Source organism: Ammospiza nelsoni, chromosome 20, assembly GCF_027579445.1.
Source record: "Ammospiza nelsoni isolate bAmmNel1 chromosome 20, bAmmNel1.pri, whole genome shotgun sequence".
Classification (NCBI taxonomy): Eukaryota; Metazoa; Chordata; class Aves; order Passeriformes; family Passerellidae; genus Ammospiza; species Ammospiza nelsoni.
Window position 1 is genome coordinate 2,263,316 of NC_080652.1, and position 20,940 is coordinate 2,284,255.

Genomic DNA, 20,940 nt, shown 5'->3' on the forward strand with positions numbered 1-20,940 from the left:
CCCGGCCCGCAGAGCCCCAGCGCCGCCGCCATGAGCAGCGCGGAGCCGCCGCTCGGCGCCGGGCCGCGGGCAGCGCCCGCCTGGCAGCGGGAGATCCTGGAGCGCAAGCGGGCCAAGCTGGCCGGGGCGGGCGGCGAGCCCGAGCCCCCGGCCGGGGAGCGGCTGGTGGTGGCGGAGAGCCTGGGCCCGCTCCGCGAGAACCCCTTCATGCGGCTGGAGAGCGAGCGGCGCCGGCTGCGGCAGGGACGGCCCGGGCCCGGCGCCGCGGCGCGGCCGCTGCAGCAGCTGCTGGAGCTGTACAGCGCCGTGCCCGGCATCCGCACCATCCGCGCCGACAACATCCTCATCATCGAGTCCCGCGCCGACCCCGCCGCCTGCTTCGCCGCGGGGGATGCGCCGCCCGCCCGCCGCCGGGACCCGGCCGGCGCCGACCCGCTGCGGGAGCTGCTGGCCCGGCGCGGCGCCGCGCTCGCCGAGATCCGCGCCGACCAGGTCGTCATCTACGAGACGGCCGAGCCGCCGGAGCCGCTCGAGGCGGCCGAGCCGGGCACCGTCAGCCGCCTCCTGGAGAAGTTCGGGCAGCGGCCGCGGGGCCGCCGTCGCCGCGTTGGGGACGCGCTGCCCGGGATCGGCGGGGCCGCGGCTCCGCCGCAGGTGGGACCGGGCGCTGCCCGGGCCGCGCCGCCCGCTCCGCCCGCGGGACCCGGCTCCCCCCGTGCCCCCGTGCCCCTCCAGAAGGGGTCCGGCTTCCCCCGGGCTCCGGCGCCAAAGGCGGGACCGGCATCTCCGCCCGCGGTCCCGGCCACCCCTCCGCCGCTCCCGGCTCCCCCCCGGGCCGCCACCCCTCCAGCGGTGCCAGCGGCCCCCCAGCCCACAGTCCTGCCGCCGGCTTCCCCCCGGGCTGTCACCCCCCCGGCCACGGTTTCCCCTCGGGCTGTCACCCCCCAACCCACGGCACCCCCGCGGGCTGTCACCCCCCAGCCCGCACCACCTCCCCGGGCTGTCACCCCCCAGCCCGCACCACCGCCCCGGGTTGTCACCCCCCAGCCCGCACCACCGCCCCGGGTTGTCACCCCTCAGCCCGTGTCCCCCCAGCCCACCCCGGCTCCCCCCCGGGCTTTCACCCCCGAGCCCGCAGCCCCCCAGCCCGCCCCGGCTCTCCCCCGGGCTGCAGCCCCCCAGGCGGCCCCAGCTGCCCCCAAGGCTGCGGCCCCTCAGGCCAACTGCTTTGTCCACAAGATCAGCTCCAACTCCTTCACGGTCACACCCCGGGGGCAGCTCCCCAGCGCCCGCGTCCCCGAGCCCAGCGCTGTCTCCGCCGGCCGCCCCGCAACGCCCAAGGGGCCACCAGTGCCATCCACCAGCCCTTCCCATGCCAGAGCCAACGCCAGGAGGCCAAAGCCGGAGGAGGCCGAGGTGGCCGTGTCCCCCCTGCCCAGTGCCAGTCCGGCCCCCAGTGCCACCGGCGCCGTTCGGCCGCTCTCCGCCTCAGCCCCCCGGGCCGGGGGCTCCTTCGAAATCCTCCCGGCCCCCAAACCCGACCTGGCGGCCATCCCAGCCCACGATCTGCAGGCACAGGCTCTGGCCAAGCTGCGCCTGAATTCGCGCAATTCCTTCGTGTTCGTGCCCCGCCGGGAGGGCAGCCCGGCTCGGCCGCCGGCGCAGATTGCCAGGCCGGGGCCGCCGCCACCGCCCTCGGAGGAGAAGGCACCCCCGGAGCCCCCGAGGGCTCCCGCCCCCGAGCAGGAAGAGCCCATCACTTCCCCAGCGGCGCCTCTGGATCCTCTGGTACCCGTGACTTACATCGATGACATTGTGGAGCCGGACAGCGGGGCTGGCGCGGCTGCGAGGACGGGGAGCTTGGCGGATCAGCCCGGAGCAGCTGGCCCCGACCTGGAGATGGAGTTTTCCTCTGTCCCCCTCTACAGACCGCACTCTGCCCCCCAGCAGAAGGGAGGCAGCACCTTCACTGTCGTGCCCAAAAGGAAGCCCGTGGCCCCGGGGCTGCAGGCTGTCCCCGATGCCAGCGGAAGGCCGCAGCGGGAGGAAGAGGAGGAGGAGGAGGAGAGCAAAGCGAGAGGCAAAGCCGTGGAGAACACTGATGGGCCTCAAGTGGGGGTACCCCATAAAAAGCGCTACCCCACGGTGAACGAGATCGAAGTGATCGGGGGGTACCTGTCCCTGGAGAGGTCCTGCATGAGCAAGACGGGCTCACGGCGCAAGAAGGTAACTGGGCACTGTGTGCTCAGCAGCCAGGCTGCGAGTGTCCCTGGGCTGCTTTGGGTCTGGCTGCTCATGAGGCACTGCTGGGAACAGGGCAGTGTGTTTGCCCCCTGTGGGAGCCAGAGGCTGCCCTCAGACCTGGCTGAAGCTGGGGGTAAAACAGACTGGAAAACAGGAGAGGGAAGGTGTAACCCCACCACACTGATGCGAAGGACATTTCAGAATGGTGATGAAGGAACCAGAGATTAATATTTCTCATGGTATCCAATATTAGGACAGTTTGCAACTCTGCAAGCCCAGTGCCTTATTTGCTTTTACTGTCTCCTGGAACTTTAAAGGGTTCCTAAAGGGGAACCACAGCTGGGAGATGGGACTTGGTGTGTTAAACAGAATTTGCCCTCAGGGAGGGGACACTGGGGACTGTCCCACAAAGCAGCTGAGGGTGGGATATGCCCTGTGACAGCTGCAGGGCCTCTCCCACCCCAGCCCTTCTTGGAGATACGATAATGGAAAGTGAAGTATTTCAGGAATTTAGGAAATCAGGGGGAGCTGCGTGCTTGGAGCAGCTGTGGGCTTGCCCTCTCCCTCTGCTCTGCTCGCTGTGTCTGAGGGGTTGGACGTGTTGAGCTGCCCGTGGTCCCCCAGCAGTGTGGCAATGGTGTCTTCCCCTCATTAGTGATCTATTGATAGAGGCTCAAGAATTAGGTCTCGATTAGGCAGAAAGAGATCAGCAAGAACTTAACTCCCATTGATAGGATTATACCACCTGCTTCTTCTGAATGTGCAGCTACAGCTCTGACAATCCAGGAGATGCTGATTGCTCCAAATGCCTTTGGAGTCAGTGAATGCCAGATTTTCTCATGGCTTGGGGCGTAGCATAGATCCTTGTGAGCCCTAAATTGAAAATTAATCTTTGTAGAGCTTGCTGAAATGCATCTGGACGTGACAAGAGGAGTGGGGAGAGTTTTGGGCTCTGAGGGCAGCACACTGAGGTGGCAGATCCCGACTTTTAGGGCTGTGGTGTGACATATTTTTCCATAGTGGGAATTGTTGTGGGACATTTCCGTTACCCAAATCCAAATAGATAACTGAGGGACTGAATCCACGTGGGTGCCTGAGGCACTGAGCATTATAATTTGAGGCAATCCTTTGAGCAGGATGCATCTCATTTGAAGGGAGGCAGGCAGTGCTGCTTCCCTGGCTTAACGCTGTCAAATTCCTCCCTAAGCACATGCAGCCTGTGGTAATTTGATGGTGACTAATGCCGGGAGCAGGTCTGGAGCACCTTGAGAGACAGAGCAAGCAAATGAGCAGGAGTGTTGATTCCTGCTCAGTGCTCCTGAAGTTTTTCCTTGTTTTCCTACAGGGAAGTGCTTGGTCAGACTGGAGTTGTTCTGCTGCCTAAACACCTGCTGGCTTGCACTCATTGCAGCTGTTTTGGCTCTGTTCAGGTTCAGTTTGGGGTGTTAATTTGATTTACACCAAATCAAGTGTGTGGTATAAATATTAAAGCAGCATTTACAGTTGTGAGTGCTCTTAGGATGGAGCAGAGGGCACAGAGAATCTTGTGGGATGGTCATATTTGGGTCAGCCCTACTTCTGATGGAGCTGAGGAGCTGATTTTTCTGAGCAGGGGATGCTGTTGGGGCACAAGGAACAAAGCCTCAAATAAAACCAGTTAAATGGTGTCCAGTGGAAGGTATCCTTGTCAGTACAAAAAGGAGGGAGGGAGATGAGCACAAGTCCAGTGCAGTGGCTGAATTGTTTTTTGGTTGGTCAAACCCAGAGAAGTCATGGCATGTCCAGCCTTGGAGCTGTCTGAAACTTGCCAGGGGAAAACTTTGAGCAGCTGGCAAGTCAGTCTTGCTGAAGTCAGGAATTTGGGCTACAGACCTCCAGAGGACCTTTCCCAGCCTAAAATATCGTGTGATATTGGTTAACTACTGTTTTGTGTGTCAGTGGTGGATTTGTGTGACATTGGGCAGGTCATGGAGCTTCTCTGCCCCTGTTCTTATCAGCTTAACAGCATTATTTGCCCTGCTGTGCAGCTGAGGTGCCAAATACTGCAAGGTGCACACAGAGCTGTGCCCTAAGAGCTGTGTGTGGGGTCGTGCTGCAGGAGAACTTGTGCAAACATCTGGTTTCTGAGAGGAGAGAGATTAAAAGGCAAAGGAGAAACTGCCTGTTATATTTGCAGAACTCAGGAAGCTGAAGCAAATAGGGATCCTTTGAAAAATAAGATGGAGCTGAAGGAAAAGAGTCAAGACACGAGTTTCTGGGTGAAGTTAAATGTGGTATGGGAGAAACACCCATTTTTCTTTGAGTTCCTTCCTGCTCAGTCAAGCACAGAGTATGACTTTGTAGCAGGGTCTAGGAGATGCTGATGGGAGACAAATGGAAAGATTTCTGTTTACTCTTGACCCAGAGGATGTTTGTGGCTGTACTCTGGGTAATAAGGCTGAGTGTTGATGCCTGAAAAGGAAGGAGCTCGTATTAAGATGCATTCCTTGGTTTCTTCCCAAGAGAGCACTCTGTGTCTCCAAGGCAACCAGCCAAAAACAAGAGTTCTGTTTTGTAGCTGTCTCGGGGTTTTCAGAAACTTGATTTTGGCCTGAATTGGGCAGAAACAGACTGTTCTTGTGAGCTGGGACCTGCAGTTGTTTGTTAAAACCAATCCTCTTTCTTTTTTGGGGTGTCAAAACCTGATGCTGGTTTTAGTGAGCAGCTCCTGTGTATTTTGGGGTGAACAAGCCCTTCTTGTGCCAAGCATCTTCCTTTCTAAACCTTGCTTTGTAAAGATCTTTAATTATGCTCCATATTTAAGAAAGTAGTGCTTAGTGAAACTTCAAGAACTTGGAAAAGTTTAACTGTTTGCTGATGCCCAGCAGGAATCTGGGAGATAAAAAGGTCAGCAGAGTCTGGAAATGCTGTGGATCAGTGGCTGGCTGTGCAGTCAGGGGTAATGATTTATTAGGAAGGAGGGTGTCAGCCCTGCCAGTTGCACACCACTGTTCTGTGAGATGCAAATGGTGTTTTTCCTGAAATGTAGAAATTCAGCCTCCCTTTTCCATCCCCATGTGTGGCCTCTGGTTGCCTGACTGTGGCAGCAGTGCCAGCCAAGTGGAGCTGCTGTGGTCTGAGTGCCCTGATCCACATCCTCCGTGGCTTTTTGGGAGGGAGGCTGGGACAGGCTGGGTTCCAGCACTGCCGTGCACAGAGGGAGCTCCAGCCCCTGCTCCTGCCTGCTGGCAGTGGCTGTGGCACTTGTCACCTTGCTGTGGCCTGGGGGATGCTGCTGCTTCAAGGCCTTTCAGGATAAACAACTTGATTGCTCGTTCCAGACCTTCAGATATGTGAAGCAGCTCTGGGGGTTGGAGCTGGAGCTTGCTGAGGGAGAGGAGAATGATGTATTGGAAATACAAAATCTGTTCCCAGCTCTGTTGTGGAGCTGCTGTGGGGGGACAGGGGCTGTGAAGGTCGGTGTGGGATGGGACACATCAGGGTCTGCAGGTGGAGGGCAGAGCCCCAGCCCTGCTCACCCCGGGGGATGGATGAGCTGGAGCTGCTGTGCTCCTGCAGCTTCAGGTGCCTTCAGGGCTGTTCATCTGCTCTGGGGCTGTTTTGAGGTCTCTCCAGGCAGTACCACCAGCAGTTCAGATAAAGCACTGTGGATGGGACTCCATCTGAGAAGTGTGTTTGCAGCTCCAAAGGGATGTGCCAGGAGCTGCTGGGCAGCTGCTGGAGGAGCTGGCTGAGCTCTCAGAGAGGACAGGATGCATGTGCAGGGGTGGAAGGAGACCTACTGACCTTTATTCTAAACTGGGAATGGGGCAGAGGATGCAGCACACTGTTGGTGACCTCTGCTCAGGGCTTCTCTTTGTTATTGAAGTAAAGGCATGTCAGCAGTGCCAGGAGGAAGGGAAGGCTTTGCTGCAGGATGTGCATCTTTGGGATCTCAGAGGATAAAATCTTGCTCATCTGGGCTGACAAGAGTCAGTGGTGGTTTGGTTACCTGCCAGAATAACGTCCAATAGAGTTGTTGGTGAGATAGAAATCTGGGTTTCTGGAGAACATGTGGTTGGTGTGTGGAGGAGAGCTGGGCAAGGACAGAGCAGTGCAGGGCTATTACAGCGTCTTGAGTGGGTTACTGGAGGTGAGAGAGAGACGAGAATCTTGTTTTTTGATCAGAAGGCTGGATTTATTGACGTATGATATATAATACATTATGACTATACTAAATAGAATAAAGAGAGAAGTTGCAGAGGCTTTTTAAGCTAAGAATAGAAAGAAAGAATCTATAACAAAGTTGTGTCTAGGGACTCTGTCCCTAGCTTGCACTTGTGATTGGCCTTTAATTATAAACATGGGAACATGAACTAATCACAGGTTAAAATAGGTGCATCTTATTGCATTCTACAGCAGCTGATAACAATTGTTTACATTCTCTTTCTGAAGCTCTTGCTTCCCAGAAAATGCAGAAATCTGAAAAAAAAAGATTTCTGTGAAAAAATGGAGCTGGGCTCCCCATGATCAGTCACTGGCTTTGGGATTCAGGCTCTCCTCTGGCTGGAGGCTGCACTCTGCCCTGGCCCTGCTCCTCCGGTGTGTCACTCCTGCAGAGCATCCCGAGTGTTTTCCTCTCCAGGGTCCGGTACCTCCTGCAGATCCTGCAGGGAAGGTGAATGAATTCTGGCCAGGCCAGCCAAAGTCCTGTGAATAACAGGACCTGAGAGCCAGCAGACATCAGGTTGTTGATGGATTTAATGTTTAGTGCTTGTCACAGCTGGCAGCTTGCCGTGTGCTGGCAGGCGAGTCGCAGCCCAGTGCGAGCGGGGATTACGGGAACAAGGCTGCTGGGATCCAAACAGTTGGAGTCTAAAGCTTCTACATCGTCTTCAAAGATGTTCAGCTGAACTTCAAAAAGTTCCATCTTGCACAAACTTTAGCATGGTCCATGTCCTAATCTTTTGAGCTGCATAAAGCCTGAATGTGGCTTCCAAATTGCCACTTAAAAGTCTGTTAAAAGATTAGTTTAAATACCCCTCCGTTTTGATCATGGGCAGCAGCTTTGTTGCTCTAACCTGCTGAACTTCCTGCTCTGTAGTTTTCCATCTGTTCAGTTCTGCTGGAGATGGTCTCCTGTGAGAACCAGGTGTAGCTTTGAGATGTTGGCAGGGATCAACATTTCCAGCTGCTGCCCAGACCTGTTTGGAGCAAGTCTGCACAGTGTGGAGTCTAAATGCTGGTGGCTGCCTGAAGTTTGTTTTTGCAATGTATAACACAAGTAAATTAACCATAACACAAGTAAATTCATTTAGTAGTAGAAGAAGAAATCTCTCTGCAGGAACTCCTTTGATGATGTCATCCCTGTGTTTTGGAGGGGTCAGGACAGAGATTTGTGTTCTTTAGCTCTTGGGGAACTGCGTGTTCCTGTTCTATTTTCTGTCTCTGGCTGTGCTCTGCTGGGGCAGATTCATCTGCCACCTTTAAGGAGGGGCCATGGCAGTATCTGACATGGATGTATTGCATTTTTAGGAGATGAGGTCAGCAGAGATAAGTCATGCTCAGGAAACAAGCGTCTTGGATGATGAAGTGCAGCCCCTCCCCTGCAGAGATGATCTCCATTAGCTGTCAGATGGCAGCAGGCTCTTTCACCCAGACAGGGCCATTTTCTTGCCCTTTGCTAATTCCACTGATTGTTTTTTCTGTGATGTTGATGGCTGAAGCCTGGAAATCGGCTGCAGTTACAGCTTTTAAACCACTTCACAAGCTGCCCCCGAGGCTGTCAGTGGGGCAGTGGGTGGTTTTTTGTTTCCCCACTACATGCCAGCACCTTGAAGTGCTGAGACTTTGTTGTATGAAACCATGGCAGAGTCTGAGTCAGATTTATCTCATCTCATCTCATCTCATCTCTGTAGTGGGAAACTTTCTGTGACTGAGGCTCTGCATGGCCTCACCACTCCCATGCTTCTCTTGCTGCAGTGACAGTCTGAGCTGGTCCCAATTCCCCTGGTTCTCTTGCCCCCATGTCCTGCCTGCTGCTGTCAGCACTGCAGGAATGGACAGAAGGGCTAAAATAGAAACTCTGACGCAAATCAGAGCCAAGCCTGGCTTTGAAGCTGGTTAGGACATGCCCAGGCCTCAGCCTGCCCCAAAGCTCAGGAGGAGATTTGAAGTACTTTGTGCTCTAACTCTAATCGCAAGGATTACAGTTAACGTTTTCTTAATCAGTTTGCCTAATCTGTGGACCAGATTGGAGATGGTTTATAATTTCCCTCCATCTCAAGGTTTCAGTTTGTTTCAGGTTTGGGTTTTCCTTTCCACTCTGGTTTTTCCAGTGTGTGGTCATGGTGTTGTGAGAAGAACAGAGGAAGGACACTGGGGTGGCCGGGGCAGGAGTCCTGCCCCAAATCTGTGTTATGTGTGGGGAACAGTAGGGAAAATGAAATATTTAGTTTCTGGGTGCAGTGGCAGGAAAGGAAATCTGGGTAAGAGCTGCTGCAGCAGCATCCCCTTCACCTCAGGGGTTGTGCTCACACCCCTCCCAAGTGAAACCTGAATTTGAAACCTGAATTTAAAACCTATTTACAACCCAGGCTCTTCCAGTGAGTGCAGCAGTCCGTGGGGCTGGGAGGATATCCCTGTTTGTGTAGGAAGAGTCACATGGAGTGTCAGTATCACACGGAGCGACTTCACAAACATCCTGGGAAAATCTGGGCCGGAGGAACTCGGGGCTGATGTTTTCTGAGAAGTGCCCTTCGGATGTTCTTGGGAACCTGGCAGGATGGAGCTGCTGCTCTGTGGGCATTAGAATGCAGGAAATATCTCAGACAATTACTTGTGTGTGTAGGGAAATTGTGTCGCTTGCAGCTGCTGAAAATGCAGCTCTGAGGGCACATCCCTGAGGCTCCTGGTGAACCTGCTGCACTTGCTGCTCATCAGGGAAGTTCCTTTTGCATGTTAAAAGAGAGAGCAGGGGCAAGAGAGACATGAACTCTGTTGTGCAGGTGATGCTGTTCACATCATAGGAGCCTTTGGTCCTGAATGAGCTCCCTGACAGGGTGGGAATTAATTCTGCTCCCAGCCTCTCTCTGTTTCCCATGGAATGATGCTCCATGGGTTCCATTCCAGCACCAACCCAGGTATTTTTGTCAGCTGCTCTGGGCAGTCTGGGTTGCACAGAAACATTTATGGGTGGCAGCTTCATCACTGCACCTCGTTGTAGCTACAAATGGGCTGCTCAGAGCTGCCTGTGAAATCCTGGGCTGTTGGGCAGCTCTGTGTGGCTTTTAGAAGGACACCAAGTCTTGACACTACTCGTACCTTGCTTATCCTGCTCCCTTTGTGCATTCAGATGAGATTTGTTTCGTACAAGCAGGGAGATTTGTCCGGTTCTTAGGGGCCAAATAAGTAATTTTTGAATTGCTTGTTAAGCTGGGGAAGGCTCTGGCTCCTCTGCCTGCAGATGTGAGGAGGAATAAAGGGCTCCCAGGGTGAATGGCTGCTCTGTGCCCTGGCACACTGGGGCTCCAGCTGTGCCTGTGTGGGCACTGCAATCTCCCCTTGTCCTGCACAGTGAAGGGAAGAGTTAACCAAGCCACCTGCCCCACATGCTCTGGGGGCTGTCCCTACCCTGCCACCTCTCATCAGGAATTTGAAACTTGCCTGTGTCTTGCACAAGGAGTTTAATATTTCGAATCTCCATGCATTGCTCCTATCTGCCATGTGCTTCAGCATATTGATTACACAGAGCTGGCTTTGTGGGTTGCCTTGTAAATGGAGACTTTCTTGTTTTGCCTTGTGGCTTGGGAGCTGGGATGTGATCCTGAAGGAAATGTCTCCTTTGCCAGCCACACAGGGCTTCCCTGACGTGCTCCTGCTGTAAATCTTTAGTGCTGTTAGCTCTACTCAGTAACTCACTGGGGTGCAGTCAATGGCTGGGCAAAAGTCAGTGTTACTCTCAGGAAACACTTCTTGGAAAAACATGATCAAGTGATTCTGTGTCATAGTTCCAGTTCCCCAAAACTCTTCCTCTTGTACAGAAAAGTACATTTCTGAGCTGCCATCTGCAGTTTTCTGGGCACACTTAGAGTGCTTCAGCCATAGCAGTACAGGGTTAATCTGATATAGGAACCAAGCCTCGAGTCCCTCTGTTCCTAGGGATACTTGTCAGGGAAAAACCCTTTATTCTGTGTCAGGGAAAGGCTTCAGAGGCACAAAAGCTCCTTATCTTCTGAGTGATAGCAAATGCCTTGGTGATGTGCTGGTGATTCTGCAGTCCCCAGGGTACTATTTCAGGCTGCCCACGAAGTCTGGGCCTGGAGTAATTCAACAATTTGGGCTGACACATGACTGTGCTTTCAGGACAAGCACAGACACAGAGACAAGCTCGTTGCTAACTCCAAAAAATTGGCTCATTTTCCCAAAAAGCTTTTATCTAAAAGTTTCTTTTCATGGGAGTTGTCTAAATCATTGACTGCAGGCTGCTGTGAAAAAACTGAAGGTCTCTGCAGAGGTTTGGAGTTTATGAACTGCTTTTCTGTCTCCTTTTACTAAATCTGCTGCTCTGTGGGACTGGTCAGATGGGAAGAGCAGGGTAAACCCTTTGGGGATCTTTGTCCACTATAAAATCTCTGCTTCTACCCTGTTGCCAGTCTCACAGCAGTTATTTGCCTGTGCAGAGACCTTTCCTCTCAGTCTGTGGCAGCTGGAGGTTGTTCTGTGTCAGAAGCTCCTCTTTGTACAGGTCCTGAGCCTGCACCCACCAACCCCATGGGTTTGGGGCTGGAGCAGCTTTCCTGCCCTGCCCAGGGGCTCTCTGCAGCCCTCCCTGGGATGCTCTGTGTGCACAGCCTTGCTGACACTCCCAGCTGGCTGCAGTTTCAGGTATCAGGTGGTGTCTTGTGCCTCCTTGACCCAATCTTTAGCCAACCAGTGCAGCAGCAAATGTTCTTCGATGTGAGGTGCCACAGGAGCACAAGGTTCTTCAGAGCACTTGTTTTGTCTGTGCTTGATCTCTCAGAGATGTCAACCCCTGCTTTGTGTTCATGCTGGATCATCCACCTGTCCTGCAGATAGCAGCCAAACCCTCCTGTGCTGCTGAGAGGAGGCAGCTTCCTTGTGGGGGAAGAGGAGAGACAGACACTGATCTTGTGACACAGAGACACAGAGACATCTCTTGTCTGTGGTGACAGGGACAGGAGCCAGGGCACGGCTGGGGCTGGGCCAGGGCAGCTCAGGCTGAGCTCAGGGCAAGGCTCTGCCCCCAGAGGGTGCTGGCACTGCCCAGGCTGCCCAGGGAATGGGCACGGCCCCGAGGCTGCCAGAGCTCCAGGAGCCTTTGGGCAGCGCTGCCAGGGGTGCCCAGGGTGGGGCTGGGCAGGGGCAGGGACAGGGGCTGGGCTGGGGGATCCTGGCAGGATCCAACTCAGGAGATTCTGTGATCCTGTAGTAGACCAGGTGTGAAAAGCTGCTTTAAATCACACCCAGCAGCACCTGCATGTCCTGGGAGTCAGTGCAGTCCCTGGATTTGTCACTTGGGAATTATTGAGGCCAGAGGATGATTAGAGGAGAATCAGTAGTGAAGAGAGCAGGTGTTGCTCCCTGGTGCTGCTCAGCTGTTTGGATCTGGTGAGGCTCTTGATGGGTTGGGATGTGCTGGAGGTGCTGTGGGGTGGCACAGGGCAGGGATGGAGCCCAGCTTGTGCTTCAGCACTCACCATCCCATCCTGCTCCTCAAGGACAGAGCAGGGATGGCAACTCCAGCCGGAGCCCCAGGTTTGGGAGATGGGAGCCACTCACAGGGAGGGGAGAGGGGCTCAGTCCTTCTCAGCCCCCCTGTTCTGGGCTGCTGTGATGGGGAGCAAATGCTGACTCAGACTCTCCCTGCTGGAATAGAATTATAGGATGATTTTATTCATTTAATGTCTAGAACAATTCATTTTCCTGACTGTTACAAGGTGAGGATTTGGATTGTCAAAGAGGTTTCAGTTTAAAAGGTGTAAACACCTTACTTTGGCTCATGAGCCAAGCAGCAAATGTAATAATGGGTGGAGAAGGGAAAAGCCACAGTAAGGAGATTCCTTCTGGAGCTGAGGGTGCAGAATAACCCCTGGAGACTTTCTGAGAGGTCCCTGGTGTGTGAGAAGCCATTGAGTCTTTGCTCTGTCATTAATACTGCCTTGCAGAATTTCTCCTCTCCTTTTGGAGGTGAGGTGGCTGCAGACTGTCATTGCTCATGTTGTAGGTTGGTTCTATAAATTGGTTATTTTTGTTTTTAATCAGTCTCTGTATTTGGGGGCTCTTTGGTGGCTGGTCTGGGTGCAGCCTGAGTCCTGCCAGCCTGACACAAGGGTGACTTCCCTTTTCTAAATGAGATCTGCATGACTACTCAGGTTTATGCTTTATTGGGCAATGTTTGCCCTGCCTTCTCTTTCCTGGATATTACTCATTACTAGTTCAAATCCTAGCAAATAAATAAATGATTTTTGCTATGGCAACAAGAACCTATTGATTGAACAGCAGAATATTTCCTGAAAAGCCTGATTTATTCTTTCCAGTATGATTGCTGGGCAGAGTATTTATACATAAATTTATAAATATATAAATTTATTTATATATAAATTTATAAATGTATGTATATATGGGTTTGGATTGGACCCTGAGTTTGTGACACAGCTGTGGGTGAAGCCTCCAGCTGAGCAAAGAGTGACAAATCCCTGCAAACATCCACAGCTGAAGGGTGCAGAATTCTTCCTTGCCACAACTGGCAGCTGCTGCTGGGGCAGGAGCAGGGGAGCAGTGCTGGGACAGGCTGAGCAGAGCCTCTGGCTGGGCTCCAGTGAGCTTGGCTCTGCTGGGACACGCTTTTCTTCTACAGAAACGTCCCCTGGTGCCTTTTGTGTTCCCATGAAAGTCCCTGTGGTCTGGCAAGGCACTGCTGGCTGTGCAAACCTGTTGTCTGTGCCATGACTGGGCTCTTGGTTTTCCTTTCTGGCAGGTTCCTGGGGCTGAGGCTGCCTGTGTTCCTGCACACAGCACTCAGCTGGGCTCTGGAGCCACTCACAGCATTCCTCTGCCCCTGTGTCCCCTGGTTTTGCCTGAATGCTTCACCCTCCCTGTTCTGCTGGGTCAAGCAGAGCTGCTTTGTGCTTCCCTGAAAGCCTTTTGTGCTTAGAGAGGGGAGCTCAGGTGCTGCCACAGCCGGCTTTGGGCTTTGGGCTCTCTCCCCATGGGCAGGGCTGGGTGCCCCAGGGTCCATCAGTGCCAGCGCCTGGCTGTGCCTCGTGTTTGCTCTGCCTGGGTGTGCCCAGGGCTTTATTGCAGCACCCTGGGGCTCTGCCTGCTGCAGGCTCTGGGAGCAGGGGCTGGCATTGCCACAGGGCAGCTCAGTGTGCTCTGGGGGAACCTGTGCCACGGTGCCCCTGTGCCACACACCAGCCTGTGTGAGCCTTGCAGGTGATCCTGGCCCCAGCTGTGCCCTGGGGCTGGCTGGTTGCTCTGTGTCAGGGGCTCCAGCATTGCCTCCTGCTAGAACTGGCTGTGGGGAGTGGGAGCTGTTGGGTTTGGGGTGTTGGTGCTGTCTCTGGGCTCTGTGTGGGGTGTGGGTGTCTCCAGGCTGTTTCTGCTCTCTGGTTTTGCTCCCTGCTGAGGCTGTTCTCTCCTCCAGCACTGCATGCACCTTTGGTCCAAACTGGACTAAAAGTCATTTTTCTTAGAGATTTCCTCCAGATAGCAGAAACCCAGGAACATTTAGTTCCATCTCCCAAGCTTAAATCCTAAACCCCAAGGCATATCTCTCCTGTTTTCCATGTTTAGCCGAGTGCTTCTTGCCCCTCAGTGCCATTGGCAGCACTGATTAATGGCCTCTGTGCAGTTTCTGGGGTAGCTCCTGGGCTTCCAGGAGCCCTGGGCACCTCCACCCTGGTGGCCTTTGTCCCTGGCAGCATGGCTCATCCCCACGGGACAGACACCACATTGTGAGCACTGACAGCCTGGCTCGGATCAGGGAGCATCTAGGTCAGCAGCAGGGATGGGAAATTCAGGGAGCAGCAACTGGGATGCTCTCAGCTTCAGCACCATTTCATTCCAGTCCCTTTTCTCTCAAATAGAATCACTCTTCTGCTCTGTGTCATTTGGGGTCGCAGGGGCAGGGACTGGGGAAAGGCAGCTGCTTCCCTCCATGCAGTTTCCATCCTGCCTTCTCCTGGGGGCAGGGGAAGGAGCCAGCCCGTGTCCCAGCTCCATCCTGCCCTGGGGCAGAGCAGCTCCAGCTCCAGCTGTGCTTTGCAGTGTGGGGGAGCTGCAGCTGCTCCCTCTGGTACCCAGATTCAAGCAAAGCTGCCCTTGCTGCTTTGCTGAAAAGCAGCAGTGAAATGCTCCCTGTCCTGCTCTGATCCTCCAGAGCTCCAGGGATCCTGTGCATGGGCAGCACAGGTGGCACTGTGACCTGCTGGCAGCTCTGGCCCTTGGGGACATCCAGGTGTGACTTGGCAGCCCCTGATAATGCCAGTCCAGTGCTCCTACCACTGCTGTGACAAGGAATGGGTGCACCTGGGCACTGTGGTGCCTGGAGCCAAGTGCCACTTCCCTCTGGGGATTTTCTGTGTGACAGAACCATGGGATAAATGTGCTGGACTCACCCCTGGCCTGTCATTACACAGCATCTGGAGAGATCAGAACCATTATTGGGCTCCTGCCACCTGTCACAAGTTGCCATGTCCTTTCCATTCTGTTCATAACCCTATTAGCTGAATTTTAATTGTATTTAGAAGTAAAGGGATCACAACACCCTTTTAGACAGTTGCTCCTGAACCTTGATCTGTGTTGGCTAAATACTTCCCTACTTTTGGCCTCAACTTATTCCTGGCAAGCTTAACCTCCTTATTTGTCTGATGTGTGCTGGCATCAGCAGTTCTTGGTGGTTATTTTCTGGAGTACTTACAAAGAGCTTTGGTTATGCTTTTCCTCCACCTTCACTTTTGCTGGTGTGAAGTTTTTGCCAGTGAATCTCCTGTGCAGCTGTTGAGGTGACCTGTAAGGAGCACAGTGGTAGGGAATGAGTGGGACAGGCAGGGCTGCTGGGGAACAAACCCCTCCTTTTCCTTTTCAGCTTGGATGAGCACATTTGCACAGGGAGGAGAGCTGGGCAGTCCCTGTTTCCAGCAGAAATGCCTTCCTTCATTCCTGGTTTATTTAAGCAGCATCCTAATGTTGATTACAGTCCTGTAGCCAATCCCAAAGTTTCTTCCTCAGTTATTCACAGGTGCTGAACTTCTCTTAGGGCAAAGGTTGCTCTTAAACCTGATTCCATTTTTAGTGTTTTTGCTCTCCAGGTTTCTTCATGGCCGTAAATTCCGGTTAGCCCTTGATGAACTCGTGTGTTTGCGTCACTTTCATTTCTCAGTCTCCAGTTACAGTGGAAAGGTCATTAGTGACAATCCTGGATAAAACTGGTTTCAAACCAGAACCTTTAAGGCCTCCCCCTTGCCCAGTATTTTCCCAGTATTCTGCTACCACCTGTTACCATCTCTCCTTTAGCTGCTTCCTGCTTCTCACTTCTGGTTTTAAGCCCTGTTTAATGTAGCTTAAATAGCCATGTTCTCCTAAGACTGGAGTCCTGATCCTGTTTCCTGGAGCTTGGATACACAAAGGAGTTGCCAGGAATTAGCAATGTCACCTTTCCAACATGTGGGTGCTGGTTGTCAGTGTGAGGGGCTGGCAGAGGGCACAAAAAGCTGCTCCAGACCCCTTGGCTCTGCCTTTGGGGCTTCTCTCAGCATGGCAAGAGATCCACCAAGGACTTGGGCAGGGATTGGGGCATCTGCAGTGGCTGTTTTAAACCAGGGGGCAGCCCTGGCCCGTGCCAGAGCCAGCATGGGGATCAGGCAGTTCTTGTGCTTCTCCCTGATAATTCTCCTTTGCTGTTGTCAGATGAAGATCTCTTTCAACGAGACAAGTTTGCAGACGATGTTTGAGTACCCCTCAGAGAGCTCCCTGGCAGAAGAAGATGAGGAGGAGGAAGGACACACTTCTGAAACAGATGAAAAATCTCGGACCTTTTATATTCCACGCCCAAACAGCACTTTGCATCCCAGTACACCTAACTCAGGTGAGTGAGGCACTGTGTGGGTGGGCACCGTGGGGTTTCTGTGGTGTCTGACACTGCCCACGTTTCCCACAGCCCTTAAGGGTGGAAATGCTAGTGGAGGTGAACAGGGAGCTGCAGATGGGCAGCATCCAGGCTGTCCCTGCTGGGATCCTGTCCCACTTCTGTTTGGGGTGGTGAGGAATATTTACCTCATCTTTGTCCTTCCAGCAGATTTATCCAGCTACACCCCAAAGCACTCCGTGAAGTTCAGCGAGTGGCAGGAGCAGAAGTATGAGGGTCCTGCTGCAGAGGGATCCCTCCCAAAGGATGCTGATTCCCAGGGGAACCAAGTTATGGTGAGCCTATAAATAACCAATTCTTGTGCTCCCCTGTGGGGTGGGGGTTGTTCCAGGCAGCGGATGGGACAGGATGTGCCTTTCCCTGCACACCTGTGTTTGTGTTCCTGCCCAGGGAGCTGTGTCACTGCTCCCAAAGGGACCATTTCACTGCCCCACTGCCCCACTGCCCCTCCCTGGCTGTGTGGAGACTCAGGCAGCTGGCACACTCTGCTCAGGACAGGAAAGACATGGGTCTGCTGGAACAAGTCCAGAGGAGGCCATGGAGATGCTCCAAGGGCTGGAGCTCCTCTGCTCTGGAGCCAGGCTGGGAGAGCTGGCCTGCTTACCTGGAGAAGAGAAGGTTCAGGGATAGCTCAGAGCCCCCTCTAGGGCCTAAAGAGGGCATATAAAAAACAGGGAGTATTTGGAATATTTTTTTGTTGTTGTTGTTACATGGGCAGATGATAGAACAAGGGGAAACGGTTTTAAACTAAAAGAGAAGAGATTTAGAGTAGGTATTGATGGTGGTGAAGCCTTGGCTCAGAGTGGCTGTCCCTGGATCCCTGGCAGTGTCCAAGGCAAGGCTGGACAGGGCTTGGAGTGACCTGGGGTAGTGGAAGGTGTCCCTGCCATGGCAGGAGGTTGGAACAAGGTGGGTTTAAGACCCCTTCCAACCCAAACCATTGCAGGACGTTCTGACACTCTGGGGCACGTTTGGAGGGGGGCACTCACCAAACACGCCCAAGGCACCATGCGGGGCCGAGGGGGCTCCTCTGGCCCGCTCTGACCCGGTGTCCTTGCTCTGCCCACAGCTCACCCCGGCGGAGAAGGGCGGTCTCTCGGATTTCAGCAGCGAGCCCGCGCTCTATTTCTGAGGCTGCTCCCGGTGCTGCCGGGCAGGAGGGGCAGCGCAGCCCGCACCGCAACCGCGGCTCTCCCGATCCTGCTGCCAAGGGTGGATGGACCATGTGCTCCCGGGCATCTCCGGACAATATTTGCACTGGATTTTGGGACCGAATTACCGCTTCCAAGGCGTATGATTTATTCTGCCTGTGGCCTTGCATGTTCCTTGTTCAAGATCAGCTGCGGTTAGGCAAGTGTGAGAAGGACATCTGTGATCCTGGGACGGATGTGGATTTTTCTCAGTGCTTGTCTGAGTCCAGGCACTGTGCAGGGTCTGGACAGCTTTTGCAACCCTTCTCCCCAGTGGAGCACTGGGCAGTTGGGTGGGTTCACAGCCTGACGGTGATTTAACACATTGGGTGTCAGTTTGGAAAACCACTGAAGGTTCGTGGTTTGTCCTTGGCATGTTTCCAGCTCTGGTTTCACTGAAACATCATGGAATTCATGTGCCAGTTACATGCTTGTGGAATTCACTGAACACCCTGAGGGAGGGATGGGAAGAGCAATGAATGCCTTTAGATTTAGATGTTACTTTTGCACCAATTAGTAGAGAATTGTCCAGGCTGCCTCCAGCCTCTTGAAGATTCCCAAGCATTGGCCATAGCTTTGGTCTGTCCTTCCCAACTCTGGCATCCAGTCTCTGGGAGTTGCTGGTTGTGCTCCAGTTTGCCAGCTCCTCTTGTTGCTTTGTTCCAAATCTGATTGATCTCTCTTGGTTGCTTCCTTCAAGCCACACTTGCTCTGCTCTTCTAGTCAAAGCACAGGAGGGAAGTTTCACTCCATTCTTCTGCAGAACTTGAACAAGGAATGTGGGTTATTTTTTGTTTTTTCTAGGATTTTTATAGTTCTATTATAATTGTTTAATGCAGCCAATATGCAAAGGAATCTGCTAGAATCTTCCATTCAAGTTTTCTACTACTGTAAACTCAGGGTCAAAATTGCACTCTGGAACAGATGGAGCAGTGCTGCTAATGTGATTTGTACTTTGGGATTAAAAGAGATGTGAGAACAGATCCAGCCTCTTTGGGCTTTATGGAATGAGTGGGGTGTGATCCAAAGGAACAGGCTGCTATCTCTGATTAAATTTGATGGTTCCTGGTTTGTCTATTGTAGATTGTGAATGCCTGCTCAAGTGACACTGCCCTGTGAACTGAAAATGCTCTGCATACCTTGCACTTGGTTTGGTGTCTGTTGGAGCAGCAAGGGAAGGTTGTTCTACTGAAAAACAGGATTAAATTTTGTTAGGACATCCCTACTTGTAGCTGTTCCCTTCTGCCCTGGGTGCCTAAATACTTTTGGAAAGATAATGAAAAAAAAAAAAAAGAGAGCTACTCAGTAGTTTTAGATGTTGGCTGGGGGGACACCACAAAGAAATATTTTGCACCTCCTAATCCATTCCAAGCTAATTTGAGATGTGCTGCCTGTGTGATTTGCCTGGAGCAGGATGTGTCTGCAGTGCATCTGCCTGGGACATGACACAAGGACCATGGAGCTCCACGTGTTGAGGCTTCTCCCTTTAATAAAACACTTCAGGATAAGGTGCTGAGACTGGTGTAGAATGAGGGAAAGTGTGAGACTGCCTGTGACTGCTAGATTTAAGGGGTGAGTTTTCAGCACAGCTTTTCTAGCAAAAAAGGCCCCAGTGAGCATCTCCCCCTGTGGAAAAGCCCAGGTCAGTTTAAGGCAGCTCTGTTTCTTGCACAACTGCAGGTGGTAAGGCAGAGCTGCTTTCAACTCAAGTTAGGGACAAGGTGTGTGAAGTAGCCCAGGCTTAGTTCTCCTATGGATCCATGAGGAATGCTAAAGAATGCTAAAGCCAACAGTGTCCTGCAGCTCCAACACTGCTCTGGTTCTGTGTGAATTAACCCTGTGGGCAGCACAGCTCAGGGCTGTGGGGCTGCTGCTGACTCTGCTCCTTCTCCTGGTGATGCTGCTGCACCTGGAGCTGTGGTTCTGCACTCCTCTGCACTTGCCAGCTTCCTCTCTAACCCCTGCCCAGCTCCTCGAGCTGCCTGCAGGCAGAGCAGGGTGAGGGCAGTGCTGAGGGCAGGAGCATCACTGCTGGGTCACCTCCTGGGATGTGCCTCAGCACGGCTGGGCTCTAAATGAAGGGTATTTCTGTGTAAATGCCTACCCTGCTCTGTAGCATCTGCTTTAGTGGGTCTCTGACTAATACCAAAGCACATCTGGAAGGTAAATTCACTTCTGCAAGACAAGGGCTTTTATTAAGTGTGGCATCCTTGGAGCCCAAAGCAGCTCTCTCTGGCCAACAGGACATTCCAGGCTGAAGAAGTTTAGGAGCGCTTTTGTCGACGTATTCGTTGTCCTAATGAAGTGTTTTGTGGATCAATGATTTTACCAAGATCCCTCATTTCCTTCTTCAGGACATCTAGCAATGTCTGAGAATTGTCCAGTATCTGGGAAAGAAATAAAAATAGCTTATTTTTACATAAACTGTTTCTCTTATGAATTCCCTTCCAATTCAGCTGATCTGCTTTGCAGCAAGAGGGGCTGTCAGCCCTTCAGCCTCTTGTTCCTGGTGATTTATTGTCCTGTCTCATGTGGGAATATCCGTGGGAGAATTTCTCTGGTTTGTGTTCATATTCTGAATATGAAAGACCTTAAGCAATTTATCTGCTTTGGAACATGAGGCAGAGAACTTCCTGAAGCAGACTGGGGGTGTTGGTTGGTTGGATGGGTTTTTTTAAGGGAGATTTGGTACCTGAGCTTTTTAGGTCAGTATTAAATTGGGTCACTATTAAATTTTAGGTCAGTATTAAATTAAATTAAATTAAGGTCAATTTCAACTCTTTTCCACTATTAAAACTGCACATTTTGGGTTTCTGGCTTCAAGACTAACTCAAATCTACAGTGACCTTATGCCAGAGTACATCTGTTATTAATTTTCTCCTATTTTTAGCTCATTGTGTACACAATGTAACATCCCTACTTCCTGTGCTCTAAGCTACAATATATTTACACAATGTCCACCTCACCAGTTAAAAAAGTTAACACAGTGGACAGTCGTAACCAAATGGGATGGTTATGGTCCCAAAATAATTTCTGTTCCTGTGAATTTGTGGAAATCACCAAGTGATCAGAGAGGAGCTGAGGGAGTGCCCCACAGCACAAGGTGCTGGAGGAAGGTGAAATCCTGTGGGTGCTGGCAGAAGGCAAGGAGTGACAAACAGGAAAGGAACTCTGTTACTTTCTGTCTGTAGGACACCAGCATCTCCTCCTCACCACGTCCTGATACCTCCTGTAGGTGTCAGTTCATTTCAATAAACAGGAATTCATCTGTGGGCTGGGGGTGTGACCTGGATCTCAGGTAAGCTTTCTTTTTAAAGGGGCTGTTTGTGTACCTTACAACACAGTTTTTAAGCTTTT

The 20,940-nt window shown here is 52.6% G+C and overlaps 1 protein-coding gene across 1 annotated transcript; it reads left to right on the plus strand.

The window, feature by feature from the left end:
- Window positions 1-30: 30 nt before the first annotated feature.
- TPRN (taperin) lies at window positions 31-20,007 on the plus strand. Its single transcript, XM_059486380.1, has 5 exons — window positions 31-1,065; window positions 1,132-2,226; window positions 16,156-16,333; window positions 16,541-16,668; window positions 17,463-20,007. Exons 1-5 carry the CDS (start codon window positions 31-33, stop codon window positions 17,523-17,525), a joined length of 2,499 nt encoding a protein of 832 aa, XP_059342363.1. The 3' UTR covers window positions 17,526-20,007.
- Window positions 20,008-20,940: the final 933 nt, after the last annotated feature.